This window comes from Pseudopipra pipra, chromosome 4 (assembly GCF_036250125.1).
Source record: "Pseudopipra pipra isolate bDixPip1 chromosome 4, bDixPip1.hap1, whole genome shotgun sequence".
NCBI classification, from domain to species: Eukaryota; Metazoa; Chordata; class Aves; order Passeriformes; family Pipridae; genus Pseudopipra; species Pseudopipra pipra.
The window spans coordinates 63,583,091-63,598,427 of record NC_087552.1 but is presented as its reverse complement, the minus strand read 5'-3'; the positions used below and the strand labels follow the sequence as shown (position 1 = coordinate 63,598,427).

The following is a 15,337-nucleotide window of genomic DNA, read 5'->3' as shown; positions in this document are numbered from 1 at the left end:
CATGTTTTATCTCAGCTCTGTGATATACAGTGCTGCTGGCCTACTTTAGAAGATTGCGGGTGTGAGGACAAAGCATGAATTAGATGCTTTTTTTCATCCTTCTTTCTTGTTCACTAACTTATAAACCTAACTTGTGTGCCTAATGCTCCTCAGCCAAAAGGAGCTTCCTTTTTTTCTAGATTTAATATTTAATAATATTGTAATCTCTTTTCCTTGGAACTCAAGTTTCTGGAGCAAAAATTAATTAAAGGGAAGGACATTTCTTGTCCTCAGCATTATAGGAAAGACCTTGTAAGTGTTCAAGTCAGTTGCTCAAAATTCAAAGGAGATCAAGATTTTAAAAATACTTCACATTAAAAAAATAAATTTAAGGAAACGTGGCTTTTGAAATGTAACTTCTGTGTTAGTGTGGTTTACCCTGGCATTGTAGAGAAAAAGTGTAAGGAGGGAGGGATGGACTGCATGAGTCCCTTCTGAAGCTCCTGTGGTATGGAGTTGCTGAAGAGAGTGGTGAATAAAACTGTTTTCTCTCATCTTTCCCCAGACAGTTTTTTCCCATTTTTGTACATTGCTGCCTTATATAGTAACGTACAGTGTCCTGAAATTGTGTGTAAAGACAGTTACTCATCATCCTTCCTTCTTTTCTTTTCCACGTTTTTCAGGATTTCAAACCTTTATTAAACTGAGACTCAGTATGAGTTATGTTGCTTATGTTTGTGAGTCTATCTGTCTATATAGACAAACCCATTATATATATTTATACAAAACCACTTTTTTTCCCCCTGTTCATTAAGAGCACACCTAAAGAAGAAGCTGAACTAAGATTCTGCCAGCTAACAAGAGAGTATCAAGCTTTGCAACGAGCATATGCATTGCTTCAAGAGCAAGTTGGCGGAACCCTGGATGCAGAGAGAGAAGCAAGGGTAATTTTTTAACTGAATTTCCTTTAACTCTGAAATAATCAAAAAAGCTGAAACAACTTGTAACAGCAGGAGGTATTTTTGCAGGTCACTGAAATGCAAAGCACAATGTTTTTGAGGATTAGAGGATATCATCACTAAGGCAAAAATTTAGATTAATCTGGTGTAATCAGAATAAAGATGTCATATTTTATTCTTGCATGGATAATCTATTACAGATTTCAGTAGTAAGACAGTGTTATTGAGAGTGATATCCTAGTTGAACCCGCAATTTGGATAGTGACATGATGGTTTTAAATGAATTGCAGGATAGGTTGTTGTAAGTACTTAGGTACTTTCATCATATATTAAAAATATGACCCAAATCTGAAAAAGATAGTTTTTATTGAAGTGCTTTTTTGAATATATGAAATCATAATTTGTTTTTTAAAATCTTAGATTGAGAGTATTCTTTCACCAGAAAGTACCTAGAAAGTACCTAGCTAACTATGTCTGCTATTGGATCAGCATGTGTGTTTACTCTCTCTGAAATAAATGTTTTTACTTTCGCACTAGTCTCTACTTGTAGGCATTATAGGTGTGAGAGAGTATTTGCCCTTCTGCCACCACTGTGTTTTACCATTTAGTGGTGCAGAGGTGAGGTCAGCAGAAGTCATGCTAGCATTTTCCATTCTTTTTTTTCCAAACTGGAGATGAGCAAAATAACTTCATAATGAGCTGGGTGAGCTTTAACTCAGTCCTCAGATCTATTCAGTGAACAGAAGTGGCATCAAAAAAAAGAACTGAGTTAACTAGCAGCAAAACTTCTACTTTATTTCAACTCCTTGCAGATAGCAGCATGTCTAGAATTGTGGCATGTTTGCAAGTCACCCTCTGCTTGAATAACTATTGTGATCAATGACTAAAGAACATATAAAATCTAAATGGGCAATAAATAGCTATAGAGCTGGAAACTTCATCATCTTCACCTGATGTCCTTCATTCTGCATGAAGTACAGCATGAAATTGTAGATCAGTGACTACTGAGAGAGTTGACTGATGTCATTGCAGGGCCACTCTTACAGAGTGACACTCAGTTATCTTTGAAGGGTCATGGCAATTGTGTGAGGTTCTTGAGGACTGTAAGAAAGCAAATGTCGCTCTTGTCTTCAAGAAAGGCAACAGGAGACAAGTGGACAGTGAGGTGGACTGAATATTGGCTGAAATAGCTTAGAGGGTTGTGGTCAGTGGCAGAAAGTTCAGCTGGAGGTGTTTCACCTCCAAGTTTGCAGATGATACAAAACTGAAAGGAGTGGTTGGTACATGAGATGGTTGTGCTGCCATTCAGAGGAACCACTTAACTACCTGAAGAAATGTGTGAAGAGGAATCTCATTAAATTCAACCAAGAGAAGGAAAACTGGGAAGAATAGCTCCATGTGCCAGCACAGACTTGGGGCTGGCTTGCTGGGAAACAGTTTTGCACAAAATAAAGTGGGAGCTTCTGGTGGACACCAAGTTGAACATGAGCTGGCAGTGTGCCCTTGCAGCAGTGAGGGCCAGCAGCCTCCTGGGCTGCATAAGGAAGAAAGTCCCGAGCAGACCAATGGAGGTGATCCTTCCTCTCTGCTCATGATTGAGTGATGTCTGGAGTGCTGAATCACAAAGATGATTAAGGTCTTGGAGAACCTGATACACAAGGCTGAAAGGGCTGGGACTATTCAGTCTGGGTAAAAGAAAGCTCAGGGGTAAATGCCTGAGGGAGGGAGTAAAGAAGATGGAACCAGCTTTGAGCACAGAGATTGGCCAGGTGATCGAACCTCAATGAGAGTGTAATTCTAAAAAATGTTTAAGCATTAAAAAAACACTAACCTCCTTCCCCTACAACTTCCTCGAACCCCCAAAATGAGAAATGTATTAAATACTATGAATTATTACATGTTACTGACTTGCCACATGTGGCCTACACTGTACTGTGCCACTGCAACATGTTGCTAATAATGCAGAAAGGCATTTTAACGTGGTTTAAAAGTTACTGGTGGGAAAGAACTCAATTTAATGGTAGGAGCTGCCACTAGCTTAATTGTTCCACTGCTTAAAACAATTAATAAAATATTCACAAAATTCTATATTAATAGTTATTAGGCATACATGTGCACTGTATGATCCACATCCTTTTCTCTTGCAAACATTTTAAAATCCACTTACTGAATATTTTCATGTGTAGAAACAATATGCTTGTGGGAACAGAATTTCTATATGTTAATAAGCAAAGCTTTCAAGGTAAAATTAGAGAAGAATGTAGACTACTGGACATCATCTGGAGTTGTTTACAGCTAAAAATGTTAACGTATTACCCTCAGAGCCTGAATTTAGAAGATTCAGGGTTTACCTTAAAATGTGTCAGCTTTTCTGTGTTTTTTTTTTTTCCAAGGTTCTTTGTAGTGGCTCTAAAGTTCTTTCCTTTTTTTATTTCCCCTGTGAAATATAGTTCTTCTAATAGTAGAATTATTGCTTTATTTGTTAGAGTTCTCAGCATCTTACAAATGCCTAGTCACTTATGACACTCTCTTTTTAAGTAGGACACTTAGCCAAGGAAAGCAATAAGGACTTCGGAGATCACTTCTCAAGATAAAATAGGGATGGAGGGCGTTATTCCGTTTACTATTAAAGTACAATTTCAGGGGCAGTCATGTATTTGACACTTAGGAGAGGCCATTATGTATTTCCTTTGCCTTCATGGGCTTTTTTAAAATTTTATTTTGTAGGCATTTGCAGATTGTCCCTTTTGTAGACTTGGAAATTATTGTTATTTCTTTTTAGTGGTGTTTTGGTGTTTTTTGTCATATCCTTCCAAATCCATCTTTTGAGTGAGTCAGAAAGTAGCTTTTTGTGTGATTTATTTTGTAGGACCCAGTGTTCTTGTGGGATGAACATTTCCTATTATTTTTAGATGAGGCTTAAGGTGAACAACAAGGACCCAAAGATGCAAAGACGTAGAAGGAAATCCTCGTGGGAATTTTTTAACTGTTTGGGTGAAAACTACCTGAAATAGGGTGGGAAAAGTAATTGCAGTAGCTCAAAGAGCCTCAGTGACTGAGGGTCTCTGGAAACAGGTTGTTTTATATCTGTTTTGTTTAGTACCTTTTATGATCCAGTTCCTTATAAGGCATCACTGGATTCAGCGAGTAATACCTACTGTAGTGTAATAGTTAATGTAATAATTAAGTAGAACAAGGAGAACTGACCAGTGTATGCTTATGTATGGGATATATAAATTATTTGGCATCAATATATTTTATTTACCTAAAGGCGTTTTTCAGTTCTTAATACAGATCTCTTACTCCCTTGTCCCTTTTTTCCCCAATGCCTTGAATTACTAAAGCTTATGAATAGCTTCTTAGAGCTTTTTCATTTCCTAAGTTTTTGTTTCCCCCCTGGGAAGAGCTTTGTCACTGAATGTGTGATGATAACATCTTTCTAAGCTAGGAAGGAAAAATCCTGTTAATCTGACAGCTTTAAATATTTCGTAACATAAACACAAAAGCAATTATTTTAATGAAAAGCATTAAAAGCTGACTGGACAGCCCATAAAGCAGTATAAAGTATCTTTACTTTGAGTCTGTGTGTAATTAAATCTGCCTGTCTACCTGCATGTGCCTGCACACACACGCATTTTTTGATTTTTTTCCCCCTCCCAGACTCGCGAACAACTGCAAGCTGATCTTCTCAGGTGTCAGGCAAAAATTGAGGACCTCGAGAAAGCTCTAATCGAGAAAGGACAGGTAAAAGGCTCTCTTAATGTCCTCTACCACATCATTTTCTCTGCTGCCTGCAGTGGTGCCCTTGCCATCTTCATTGCTTACTGGTGTGTTAGTGTGAATGATGCGGCTTAATTGCGACTGCAGCAATAGATTGCTTAAGTAAAGGGAAGTATTTTACAGCCTAAGAAAATGTCATTATAGATTAATTTTCTAACACATAATGCACTAAAGCATAGTATCAAAAAAAAGTCTACATGCATTGTAAGTTCTGTTCCCATTGTCATTTGGTGAAGGCCTTTCTCCTGTTTTCCATTTTGTAAATATTTGTTATAAAATCCAATAAAATAAATGCTCTATATTTGTACTGGAGAATATTTTTGATGAGTAGCACAGAAAAATTAAGAAACCCCAAACTTGTAGACATGCTAGAGAAATGTACCACTGAGTGTGTCAGGTTACTGGAAGCCACTCATGGTGTTACTCTCCTGGGTTTAAATTACTGGAGAACCCAACTGCTTTCGAATTCCCAAACTATCACACAAAGTAAAAGCAAGCCTTATGCTTCAGTATATATAATGTATGTAAATACTTGACAAAGATGTGACTACTGATGCATATTTAATAATGTCTAGGCTCTTCAGAAAGTCTGATTAAAGTTATGAGCATGCATTTGCGAATCGTTCAGTTGCATAACTGCTAGAATTCACTGAAGAAGTTGGGGAGATTTATTTTATGCTTTATTGTTTGAAATAAGAATTTAAAAATTGCAGGTTGTTTATGATAATAAGATATAGCTATCTATAGATACATTTGTTCAATCCTGTAGCATTGAACAAAAACAATCTACAAATAATGCTAAGTGAATAATGTCACTATCTTTATGGTTTATTCTTTGTAAGAAAAATTTTCTGTAAGATTCTGTATAAATGCAAAGGTTTGGGGACCATATTCAAATTAAGGGCAAAAGTAATTTATGCTAGCTTCCACACCAATTGCAATTTTCTTAGTGTATTCCATATAAATACAATATTACTACAAGTAGGGAATATTTTGTCAATCTAAAACCAATGGCCTACTGAGCTTCTGGAAGAATAAATGAGATGGAAAACTTCTTGAGGATCTGCTGCTGACATTTTGGTGTGTTGACAAGAAAGGTGTTGTGGGCCAATTGCTGTGTAGTCAAAAATGTTAACAAAATAGTTGACTATTCCCGTGTATAATGTAAGTACTGTGTATGTAAGTAAGATAAATGAACTTGGATACATGTGTAGGAAATTACTTCTGTGATTTTTTTCTTCAAGAGTGTTATGTCCGAAAGGTATACCTGGAAATTAGAATTTAATTACTTACCACTTTAAGATTCAGAACCACATTTTCACTCTATCTCTCAGTAATCCTGAGAAGGTGAACAGGGATGTGACAGGGAGCAGCATGATGGTGTCTTTAGTGGGCTGGTTTGTACTCTGAGCATTAGCTTTACACAGAGGGGTTTACAGTGTGTCCCTGGGAGCTCTAGCACCTGCTTGGTTCTCCTGACCTCTTAGTATTTACATTCAACAAAATAAATGGTTGTGATGATAAACTGAATTCCTTGTGCAGTATGTGATTTTTTTTTTAATTTATTTTATTATTATTTTGTCATTTAGATGGTCATGGTAGGGATGATGATTTATTAATAAGTGTGAAGTGTTCATTTGGGAAATCAATCCCTAAAGTGCTTTTTAAAGGAAACAATGAATCAGAAGTTCCAAGTGTATTATCCCAGAAAATTTTAGTCTTATTTTACCCCTTTAGGGAACAGAAGCAGAAAAGTCCTTCACAATTTTCCTGAAGTCAAATTCAGAGCAGGAGATTAGAATCTTATTGTTAAAAAATTATATGAAGCTTGCTTTATAAAACAATTTGTGTGTAATTTCAAAGTAGCTGTCAAAAGCCCTTGTTAATTCCTCTTCTGCTGGATCTGTCAGTATTTCCTCAGAAGTAAAACAAAACTAATAATCCATTTCTGCAAGGTACATTGATGTGCATGCATAAGAAAATTTATATTAAGTGAAAAACATTCTTATGAAATATTAATAGTGGTAAATAATAAATCTAAAACTATTGGAGTATGTAATGTGCCAGATGGATGAATGTTCAACTCTCTGTGATCTGGTGTGTAAGTAGAATTCCTGCAGAGTTTAGGTTTTTTTCAGAAAGTCGAGTCGGACTTCATCAAGAAAGAAACAAAAGTTAATTTTCAATAGGGCAAATTAATCTGTTTTTTCTACTTGTGTGAACTTGTGCTGAACCTGCAGGTCTGGTGCAACTGTTGAACCTGCCTTTTACCACATCCATGCATTGAGATATTCACCCTAAGCCTGTGTGTGCAACTCTTTGTTCAACTCTTGACCTTAGTAAAATGCCAGTTAAATGTTAAAGCAGACATTGGATTTTATTCTCAACAGTTTTTTTAATTGGCTTCAAAAATTCTTGAGAAATGTAATACCTTTTTGATTCCCATTTCAGTATGTTATTCTTATAGCACCACAACCCTGAAGACCTTGTTTATCCCATGAAAATTAAAAAGCACTTGTGCATTCTTGCTTATGAGTGGAAAAAGGAGAAAAATGGTAGAATATGAAACTATATTAGACAATATAGAAAAATCAACTTTAAACTTTTTTTAAAAAAGCTAATTGGAGTAAATATAATGTTTCAGTAAATATAATGTTTTAGTTGACATTTCAAGGCTATTTCATGGGCTGAGATATCCAGATTTCATTGATTTCTTGTGCAACATCGATGTACAAATACCTTGCTGACAAAGAAGGTATCATCCTTAATATTTAAGTAAATGCATTTAGATTTTAAATAAATTGTCCCTTGAACCTAGAAGATAATTCAATCTAGAGTTACTATGGCATTTTATGTGTTGAATATTGCTTTATTAAACATCTTAAAGCAGCATGAGAAAGGTTATGTGAATAGTTTTCTCTACAGGCAAAAAAAAAGCTAGTTTGGCTGTTATAATCCATTAAATCTGAATGTGCAGATGTGGATGGCAGTGAGGTTTTGTAGCTTGAGTTTTTAAAGGGATATTTGATGAGGCCTTTTAAAGGCATGGGAAAACCTAAAAGGAAAGATCAGCTTTGGAACAAGGGATCAATTAGAAATACGGTTTTTTAAATGGAGTACAGAATATCTTATATCACTTCCCTTCCTCCACAGCTTTGAATTCCTTGTCACAAACACTATGTATTAGCCAGATTCTCACATTTTTGGCAGAGGGTAATTATCTGTATATTGCTGAAACTTATTTTCAGTCATTTGGGGTAATTAATGTTTTTCTTCCCTTTCTCCCTTAGTATTTGCATTTCACTACTCAAAATGGGATGATTTTGCAAGAAAGTTCCCAAACCTTTGCAATGGAAATAGTTTAGAGTTCAGCTGAGTAAATAAATGTTTTTAAAATGACATAAAATATTGTATAACTGTGGTCTCCCACAATTGCTACATGTAAAGATTATAATTATATGCTTATTAGGAAAAAACAGACTCTGCAACAGCAAACAGAAGAAACATTTATTTTCACTGTAGTATAAAATGCCATATATCCTTGAAATATTTATGCTAGCTTTATTTTTCAATGTGTGACCATTTTATACTTGAAACTACAATGATGTCTGAAATCCTGTAATTATTGTGGCCATTAATTTGTCTGTTTAACAAAATATACATATATCTATTTAATCCTCTTCTTCCTCATAGGATTCAAAATGGGTAGAAGAAAAGCAGCTGTTAATTAGAACAAATCAGGAGTTGCTAGAGAAGGTATGTGGGAATATTTTCACCATTGCTGCCCTTTATTATAAAAGACATTGAATGCACTGAGTACTGGAACATCAACATGAAATTGCTTACTTTATTTCTAGGCAGAAACAGAAATTTAAATGAAAGTCTTTGATTAAAGTACAAATATGCCCTTGTACTCTTCAGGAATTGAAGTTGCTCTTTATTGTGGCCAACAGTAGATCCCAAGCTGGCTGATGTTTCTCATGTCCAGCAAAACACACAGTTACACAAAGATTATTATTGTCCTGATCATTAGCAAAATTGCCTGTTTCCTTCAACCTTCCACTTTTTACAGGTTTTCTACACATTAAGTAATACTGATTGATTTAAGACTTACTGTATTTACAGTCTGGGATACTCAGAGCTGAGCATCTGCATTGTTCTTCATTGATAATAGTGGGAAAGTTAGCTAGTACTCAGGAAATCAAAGATTAATTTTATTAGTTAGTAGTAACTAAATAATTAGTTAGTAACTTAATGTTAATACAAAAATAACTAAAGGAAAAATCATGTCTAAAAGTAGCTAGAGCCAAGCTAGATTTAATTTATTCAGACACTTACATGGGGATTATAAATGTTGCAGTGCATTATTGCAGATGTTACACTTCTGTTTAGTTTCATACAAAGAAAGGATCACCCAGTTAAACTAGACAGTAGACCAAAGCTATTAGTCAGCATAATTAATATTCAGTTTTGAAGTTCTGTTTTGTCATTGTTAGTGCCCCAAAGCACAATTCTGGAAAATTAAAGAGTGGGCATTAAAACCCCTCCATTATTGTCTTTCATATATTATAAATAATAGATGTCTAGTTAGGCAAATACAATGAGAACAGTCTACCCAGATGTTAATGTAATTCAGATTACTTTGCTTGATTTTAAAAGAAAACTTGTATTGCTTAACTTATCAGATATAGTATTCATATCAATTTTCATGCAACTTCCAGATTACTATTCTAAGAGAACATTGACCATTTGCTGCTGGCAGTTCTCAAAAGTACTTTCTGATGTGGTGTTCCTTCTTTAGCTGCAAGACATGGCCCAATGTGTAACGAGAAACTGAAATAATTAGGTTTTGTCTAAACTTGGTGCAGTATCTTTTCTACAGGGTGTTACCGTGTTGTGTTTGTCTTATAGATTTACAGAATGGAACAAGAAGAACATCAGCTGAAGAATGAGATGCAAGATGCAAAAGACCAGAATGAGCTGTTAGAATTCAGAGTGCTAGAGCTTGAAGTAAGAGATTCTCTCTGTTGCAAACTCTCAAATGGAGCAGAAATTATGTTTGAACCCAAGCTGAAATTCCTGTAAAGATTACTGGTGTCTGGTGCATGTTTAAGGGAAGTCACTTAGGTATCTATTTTTTAAATATTGTATCTTGGGATAATGAGATTTGATGCCACTGCCTTAATGTGTTTTGGAGAGAATGCTCACTAATGTTTATAAAGATGTAATATAGCTAATATAAATTGCATATAGTTTGGTTTTCATCTAATAAAATATTTTGTTTTGCAATATTTTGCCTTTTTTATTTGTTTCATTTCCATAACTGCTCCTTTCCTGCATGTAAAATCACTTGGTATGTATACTATAGCCTTGTTTGGCATTGATTACATTAACACACCTTCTCACATCTTGCATGCAGTGATCTGACTAAAGATCTGACACATTCATCACATCAATGTATAATTGCTTTAAATTACGCTGATTTGATTGACCGCATTCATACAAATTAAATTTATCTTAAAAATAATACAATATATGCTTTGAAAGAATTTCTCTTACCTGAAATCCATTTTCTGATGGTTTAAACTGGTCATGGACTGGAAATAATTGGCCAATGAAAAATGAAAACAAAAAACCCTCTGACAAAGTCAAAGTAAAGTAGTGAAGCACAAGTACAACTTCTGTGTATGTCAAACTAATATGTTGCCCATAGCAAACAAATTCTGTACTTTGCATAAATGAAATAAAAATTACAAAATTATTTGTTAATAACAATTTGAACATGTAGGCTGTGATTACAATAGAAAACAATGGTTCTCATCACCTGATAAATTGGGCTCATGTTGAATTTAGTAACACTAAACTAGTGTGTGTGATGCACAGTTGTCACGCAGTTGTGTTGCCTGATGACACATCATTCAAAGATCATCAGCATTCTTAACACCACTTAGAATAAACTCTCCAAGAAACCTGTCATTGTCACTCCTCCATAATTTTTATCACCCAGCACGTTTCACCAAAAATCTCGGCATGTGTAGCTTCTCTGATAAAGATGGAAATGCCGTGTCTTCCTGTTATGCGGACGTTCTTTTTGTCTTTGACATTTCTTAATCTTTTTCTCATCCTTTTTCAACCATATGTTTTGATGTCGTAGCCCATTATATTCAGAGTCATGAATTTAGGTTATTAGAATTTCAGTAGATGTTCAGAAGAATAAATATGCTTTCTAATACATATATTTATATTTTATTAAAAGAACTGTAAAGTAAGATAGAGAACAATTTAGTATTTGAATTGGCAGCTACACTAGAAACTGCTTCCTAAAATGTCAGTGTTCTTAGAAGTAAAACCGTTGAAAAAAAATTCTTAGGAAAAAACAAATGTTCTTCAGTACATCCTTCATTAGTGTATTTTTCACATGGAAGAATCACATCAGAAAAAGCTCAGTGTGTCTTGTTGAATTTTGTCATGTGCCAAAGCTTTAAAAACTTGTTTCGGAGAATAACAGTGGAGGTATTTTTGTATGATTACAAGAAAAGATTTTTTTCCCCAGTAGTCAAGCATGTAGACACAAATGTGACTGACAATGCAATGCTTTAGGAAAACCATCAATGCTTCTGATAATCAGGACAATATTTTTTAGAGCAATTAAATTATTTCAGATGAAAATTAGGCTAAAGTAGAAAACACAATCATTTGTTTAAAATTTAATGCAAGCAAATTTAAGTGAGTTTAATGCAATTACAACTGATTAATTTTTAACAATGTAGAAAATGATAACAATTTGGACAAGAATTAAGCTTCTGGTTTTGGGTTATGACAACTAAGTCATTTAAGTGCATTTCAGAATTAGGCTGTTAATGTAAATATTATTTAAAATATTATTTAAAATAAAGCCTGTTTGGGGGGAAAATGTATAGACTGTGGAGATTTTCCTCTCTACATTGTAGTTTCAAATTAGGTTTAATCTAGTTCATGAACAAGATTTGCCATGCTTTGTAAGTTGCTTAAGTGAATGGATGCAGCCCGCCTGCCATATCAATTAAAGTGCCTCGTTTTGTAGTTTAGAAAATGGAGCTACACATGGTCATAAAAACTAAAATATTTGCAGTAGTGCTCTCTCTCAGAAAATGAAACTGTTGATGCCAAAGCCTCCTCTTGTAACATGGAGATGAAATCTGGTGTTCCTCGCTTATGTTCCCATGGCCAGAGAGAAGTCAGAGTAAGACCTGGTGCCTGGGTTGCCCAGAGCCTTCAATCCAGTCATTTTCACAAGCACATTAAAATTTAATTTAAGTAAAATTGCTTGTTTATTGCTTTACTCTATTTCTGCCTTTGAAGAAATAATAGGCTGGTATTTTGAAGAAATGCATAAAACTCAAGTAGATGGACTGGATAAGTTTTAGAAATACTATAGTTTTAGATAAATGGGAATTTATAATTTTTGGTTTGGGCACAAAGAACATCATAACTGTAGAATAGCACTGCCTTTCAACATTTTCTAACATCCTGGGTTGTACAGTAAATATGAATTGAGATTTTAAATACTCTAAAAGGAAGGCTGACTGTAGAATAAACAGGGAGCTGCTGATACACAGCTTTAGTTTTAGTGAGAAAATCTTCAGTGATAATGCTATTCCATGATGGAATTTAAATTTTTTTTCTGCAGTTTCTTCTTTTAAATTGTTTTTTTTGTTCCACGAAAGAAAGCGATAGTTAAATAAGGTTATAATCAACATAAAAACCTGCAGAGTATTTTAGAGCTTCTGTCAATTAGGGCCACTGTTGCAAGGGTTCCTGCAGCTGAGGAGTGTCTGGTAACTGCAGAAACTAAGTGTGCATGGAGTCAGTTGGCAGCTAACGCCATTTTTGTGTTTAGCTAAAGCCAAAATTCTTCAAATATGGTAAAAATATGAGGAAATATCATATATTTGGAATGTGAACAGGAATCTGCCTTTTTAATGTGCAAGTATGTTTTGTAAAGGTGGGGAATAAATGTTTACAGATAATCACACATGTTGTTTTTAAATAAATCTTTCCTCAGGAGAGAGAGCGAAGGTCACCAGCATTTAACCTTCATATAACCACCTTCCCTGAAAACAATGGAAGTGCACTTCAACTGTTCTGTCATCAGGAAGGAATAAAGGTATATGCAGAGCATTAGAAACAATTGGATGGCTAGGAACTTTTTTGGAATGACCAACCTAATATCCAAACAAATTGTTTGGCATTTGCCAGGGGAGAAAACATGAAAAAATAAATTTAGTAAGAAAAGATATTTTTAACCGGGGAAAGGATTTCATAAGAATCTGTTTGGGTAGTCAATCAGGAGTTCCTCAATGAAAATGATCCATCAAAGTAATTTACATTCGGTCTGGGGAAGAATGTGGAAGTTGATGTGATTCATTGTCAGACTTGCTACACTACATTGTTCTTGATATTAAATGTTTTCATCTAAGTTCAGAAATATGACATTCAGCTATTATTTTATACCCAATTTAGTGAAGCATTTTGGGTTTTGAGTGAATATGCTTAAGTTTTTTGCCTAGGCCAGGGCCTTGAAGCATGAGCTGCCTGATCCAAACGTAGATAGCTGGAACTCTATCATTTTAGATCAAGCACAAGACAAACATCAGGATCTCCCTTGGTTAGCTTTTGCTAAGAGGAAGCAAGAATTACTCTTTTCACTTCTGTTCCCCCATGAATAGGCTAGCTGTGACACTTGATTTGCATGCTGCTTCAGCTAAGATTGAATTCAGACGTGCTGTCAGTAATATTGCACAACAGGCCAGGGTAACTTTTCTACAAGTAACTAAGGCATAATCTTAGTGCCACAGTGATTTATGCTAATATTTTTAATTGTGTTTACAAGTCCTCTTATAAGAGGCTTGCTCCTATTTAGTGCCTTAATGAGCACAGTACGATCTCTAGAGGAAATGAACTGAAATTGTAGGCTGCGTATTTTTAGGAAGCTCAGTAGTCTAAAAAAAAAAAAAAGTTAAAACCTCATTCTTACCTGCAGGTTTGGTTGGATACTCATCTCCCTAACCACATCAAGAGTCATCAGTTAGTGCATTACCTTTCAAATAGAACCTCCATGGGATGCCAGACCTGCTTTTAGCTTATCCATTATTCTAACTCGCATGTTGGCTGTAAGCGGGAACAGTGTACCAGAATCTAGAATTCCTATTTTTCCCCATTGTCTACTGTGACAGTCATTAACAGCAATGTTCTTTTCAGGCTGACCTTCAGTTTACTTACCTGTAAGGAGAGGCAGTCACCTAACAGGAGCATACTGACACTGCTGACCTTTTATCTGCTTTTAGTGGTTTTCAAAGTTGTTAGCCATTGGTAGCACGGTAGATTCCAAAATGATGCAAAATCTGGTTTGGTTTCTAATTCATCCTTTATACTTCATATGGAAATAAATTAATTAGAATGATTATTTCTGGCTCAATAGATGCAAAACTTCGTGTGTCTTAGTGAATTCAATTTCTCACTAGCATTACTGTTTGGCTAAAGAAGTTTCCATTCAACATTGTCATTGCTGATCATAATCAATATTTTGTTTTTAACATCATTCCAAACACAAGTGTATTAAGATGTGCACCACTCTAGAGTTAGTGATGTGCAGTGTTAAATAACTAAGATAACATTTGGAAACACCAGTGAAGTGTTTGGGAAGAGATGAAAGAGAGGGAGGGAACTTCTCAGGATCGAACAACTTGAACACAACACTTTACTGGACTTATTTGTATGTTCTCTCCCACATCTGTGTCTAGTCTTCAGGAAATCTTTCATTTCATTTTGAACCTTCCTCACTGGAGTCTGTTGATTATAGAATCATGAGCTAATATATTCTGATGTAGCTATGTAATTTGCAAGCATAGCTGGTTTAGCTTTAAAAAGTGTTAAAGATTGATTATCCTGACTACCGACATAATGCAGTTGCCCAAAGCATAAATGCAAAGCAGCACGTTATGTACTGGAAGCAATGAAATAAGTGAGCCAAGATCCTTGTGAAATACTGGCCTCTTCTAAGCAGTGCTAAATATGAGTAGAAGTTGAGGGTGGCAGCGTTTAACAAAGCTGATTTGCTTTATGTATGTGTATTAAGCATTTTGGGCTCACACGAACTGATGTTTTCCCATGTTGTCAAACCTTCCTACTTTTTAATAACATAGCTGCATACAACCTGTCAACGGAAATGATCCCTGGTCCACGTGAACTTGTGGCCCATACTTGGAATAATTCAGGAGAATGTGATTAGGGCAGGTTAGACAGTTCCATGACCCCTTCCAACAATTTTTTAAAGTAGAAAATAGTGTTCTGGGACCTGGAATGGACCCCGGCACAGTGCAAAATAAAAACATCATGTGAATTTATTTCTTTCTCTCTCTCCTTTTTTTTTTTTTTGATCAGAGCAGTGTTTCTCTTTATTTCAGTGGCTGGGCCTTAATAAGGAGGGGTTGTTCAGTTCTTTTTGTGGATCTGAGAGCTGACTGGCAGAGAAACATAGCTTTCTACTCACAAAGGTTATGAGCGGATGGTGTTTGGAGGAGCATGTTCAGCCCTCTGCACACGTTCCCTTCTGGCACTGTAAGGCTGATTTGAAACTC

At 35.3% G+C, this 15,337-nt stretch overlaps 1 protein-coding gene across 13 annotated transcripts in view; it reads left to right on the top strand.

Annotated features, from left to right (window-relative positions):
- The window catches only part of JAKMIP1 (janus kinase and microtubule interacting protein 1), a 164,200-nt gene that overhangs the window by 113,622 nt on the left and 35,241 nt on the right, over positions 1-15,337 (top strand). For 11 of the 13 annotated variants that reach the window (XM_064653264.1, XM_064653266.1, XM_064653258.1 and 8 more), the window contains 5 exons: positions 795-923; positions 4,599-4,682; positions 8,412-8,474; positions 9,630-9,728; positions 12,763-12,864. In XM_064653264.1, the coding sequence (XP_064509334.1) occupies positions 795-923; positions 4,599-4,682; positions 8,412-8,474; positions 9,630-9,728; positions 12,763-12,864 (477 nt within the window). Of the gene's footprint in view, positions 1-794; positions 924-4,598; positions 4,683-8,411; positions 8,475-9,629; positions 10,010-12,762; positions 12,865-15,337 lie in introns of those variants that run through there. The other 2 variants (XM_064653271.1, XM_064653270.1) reach the window with 2 other exon arrangements.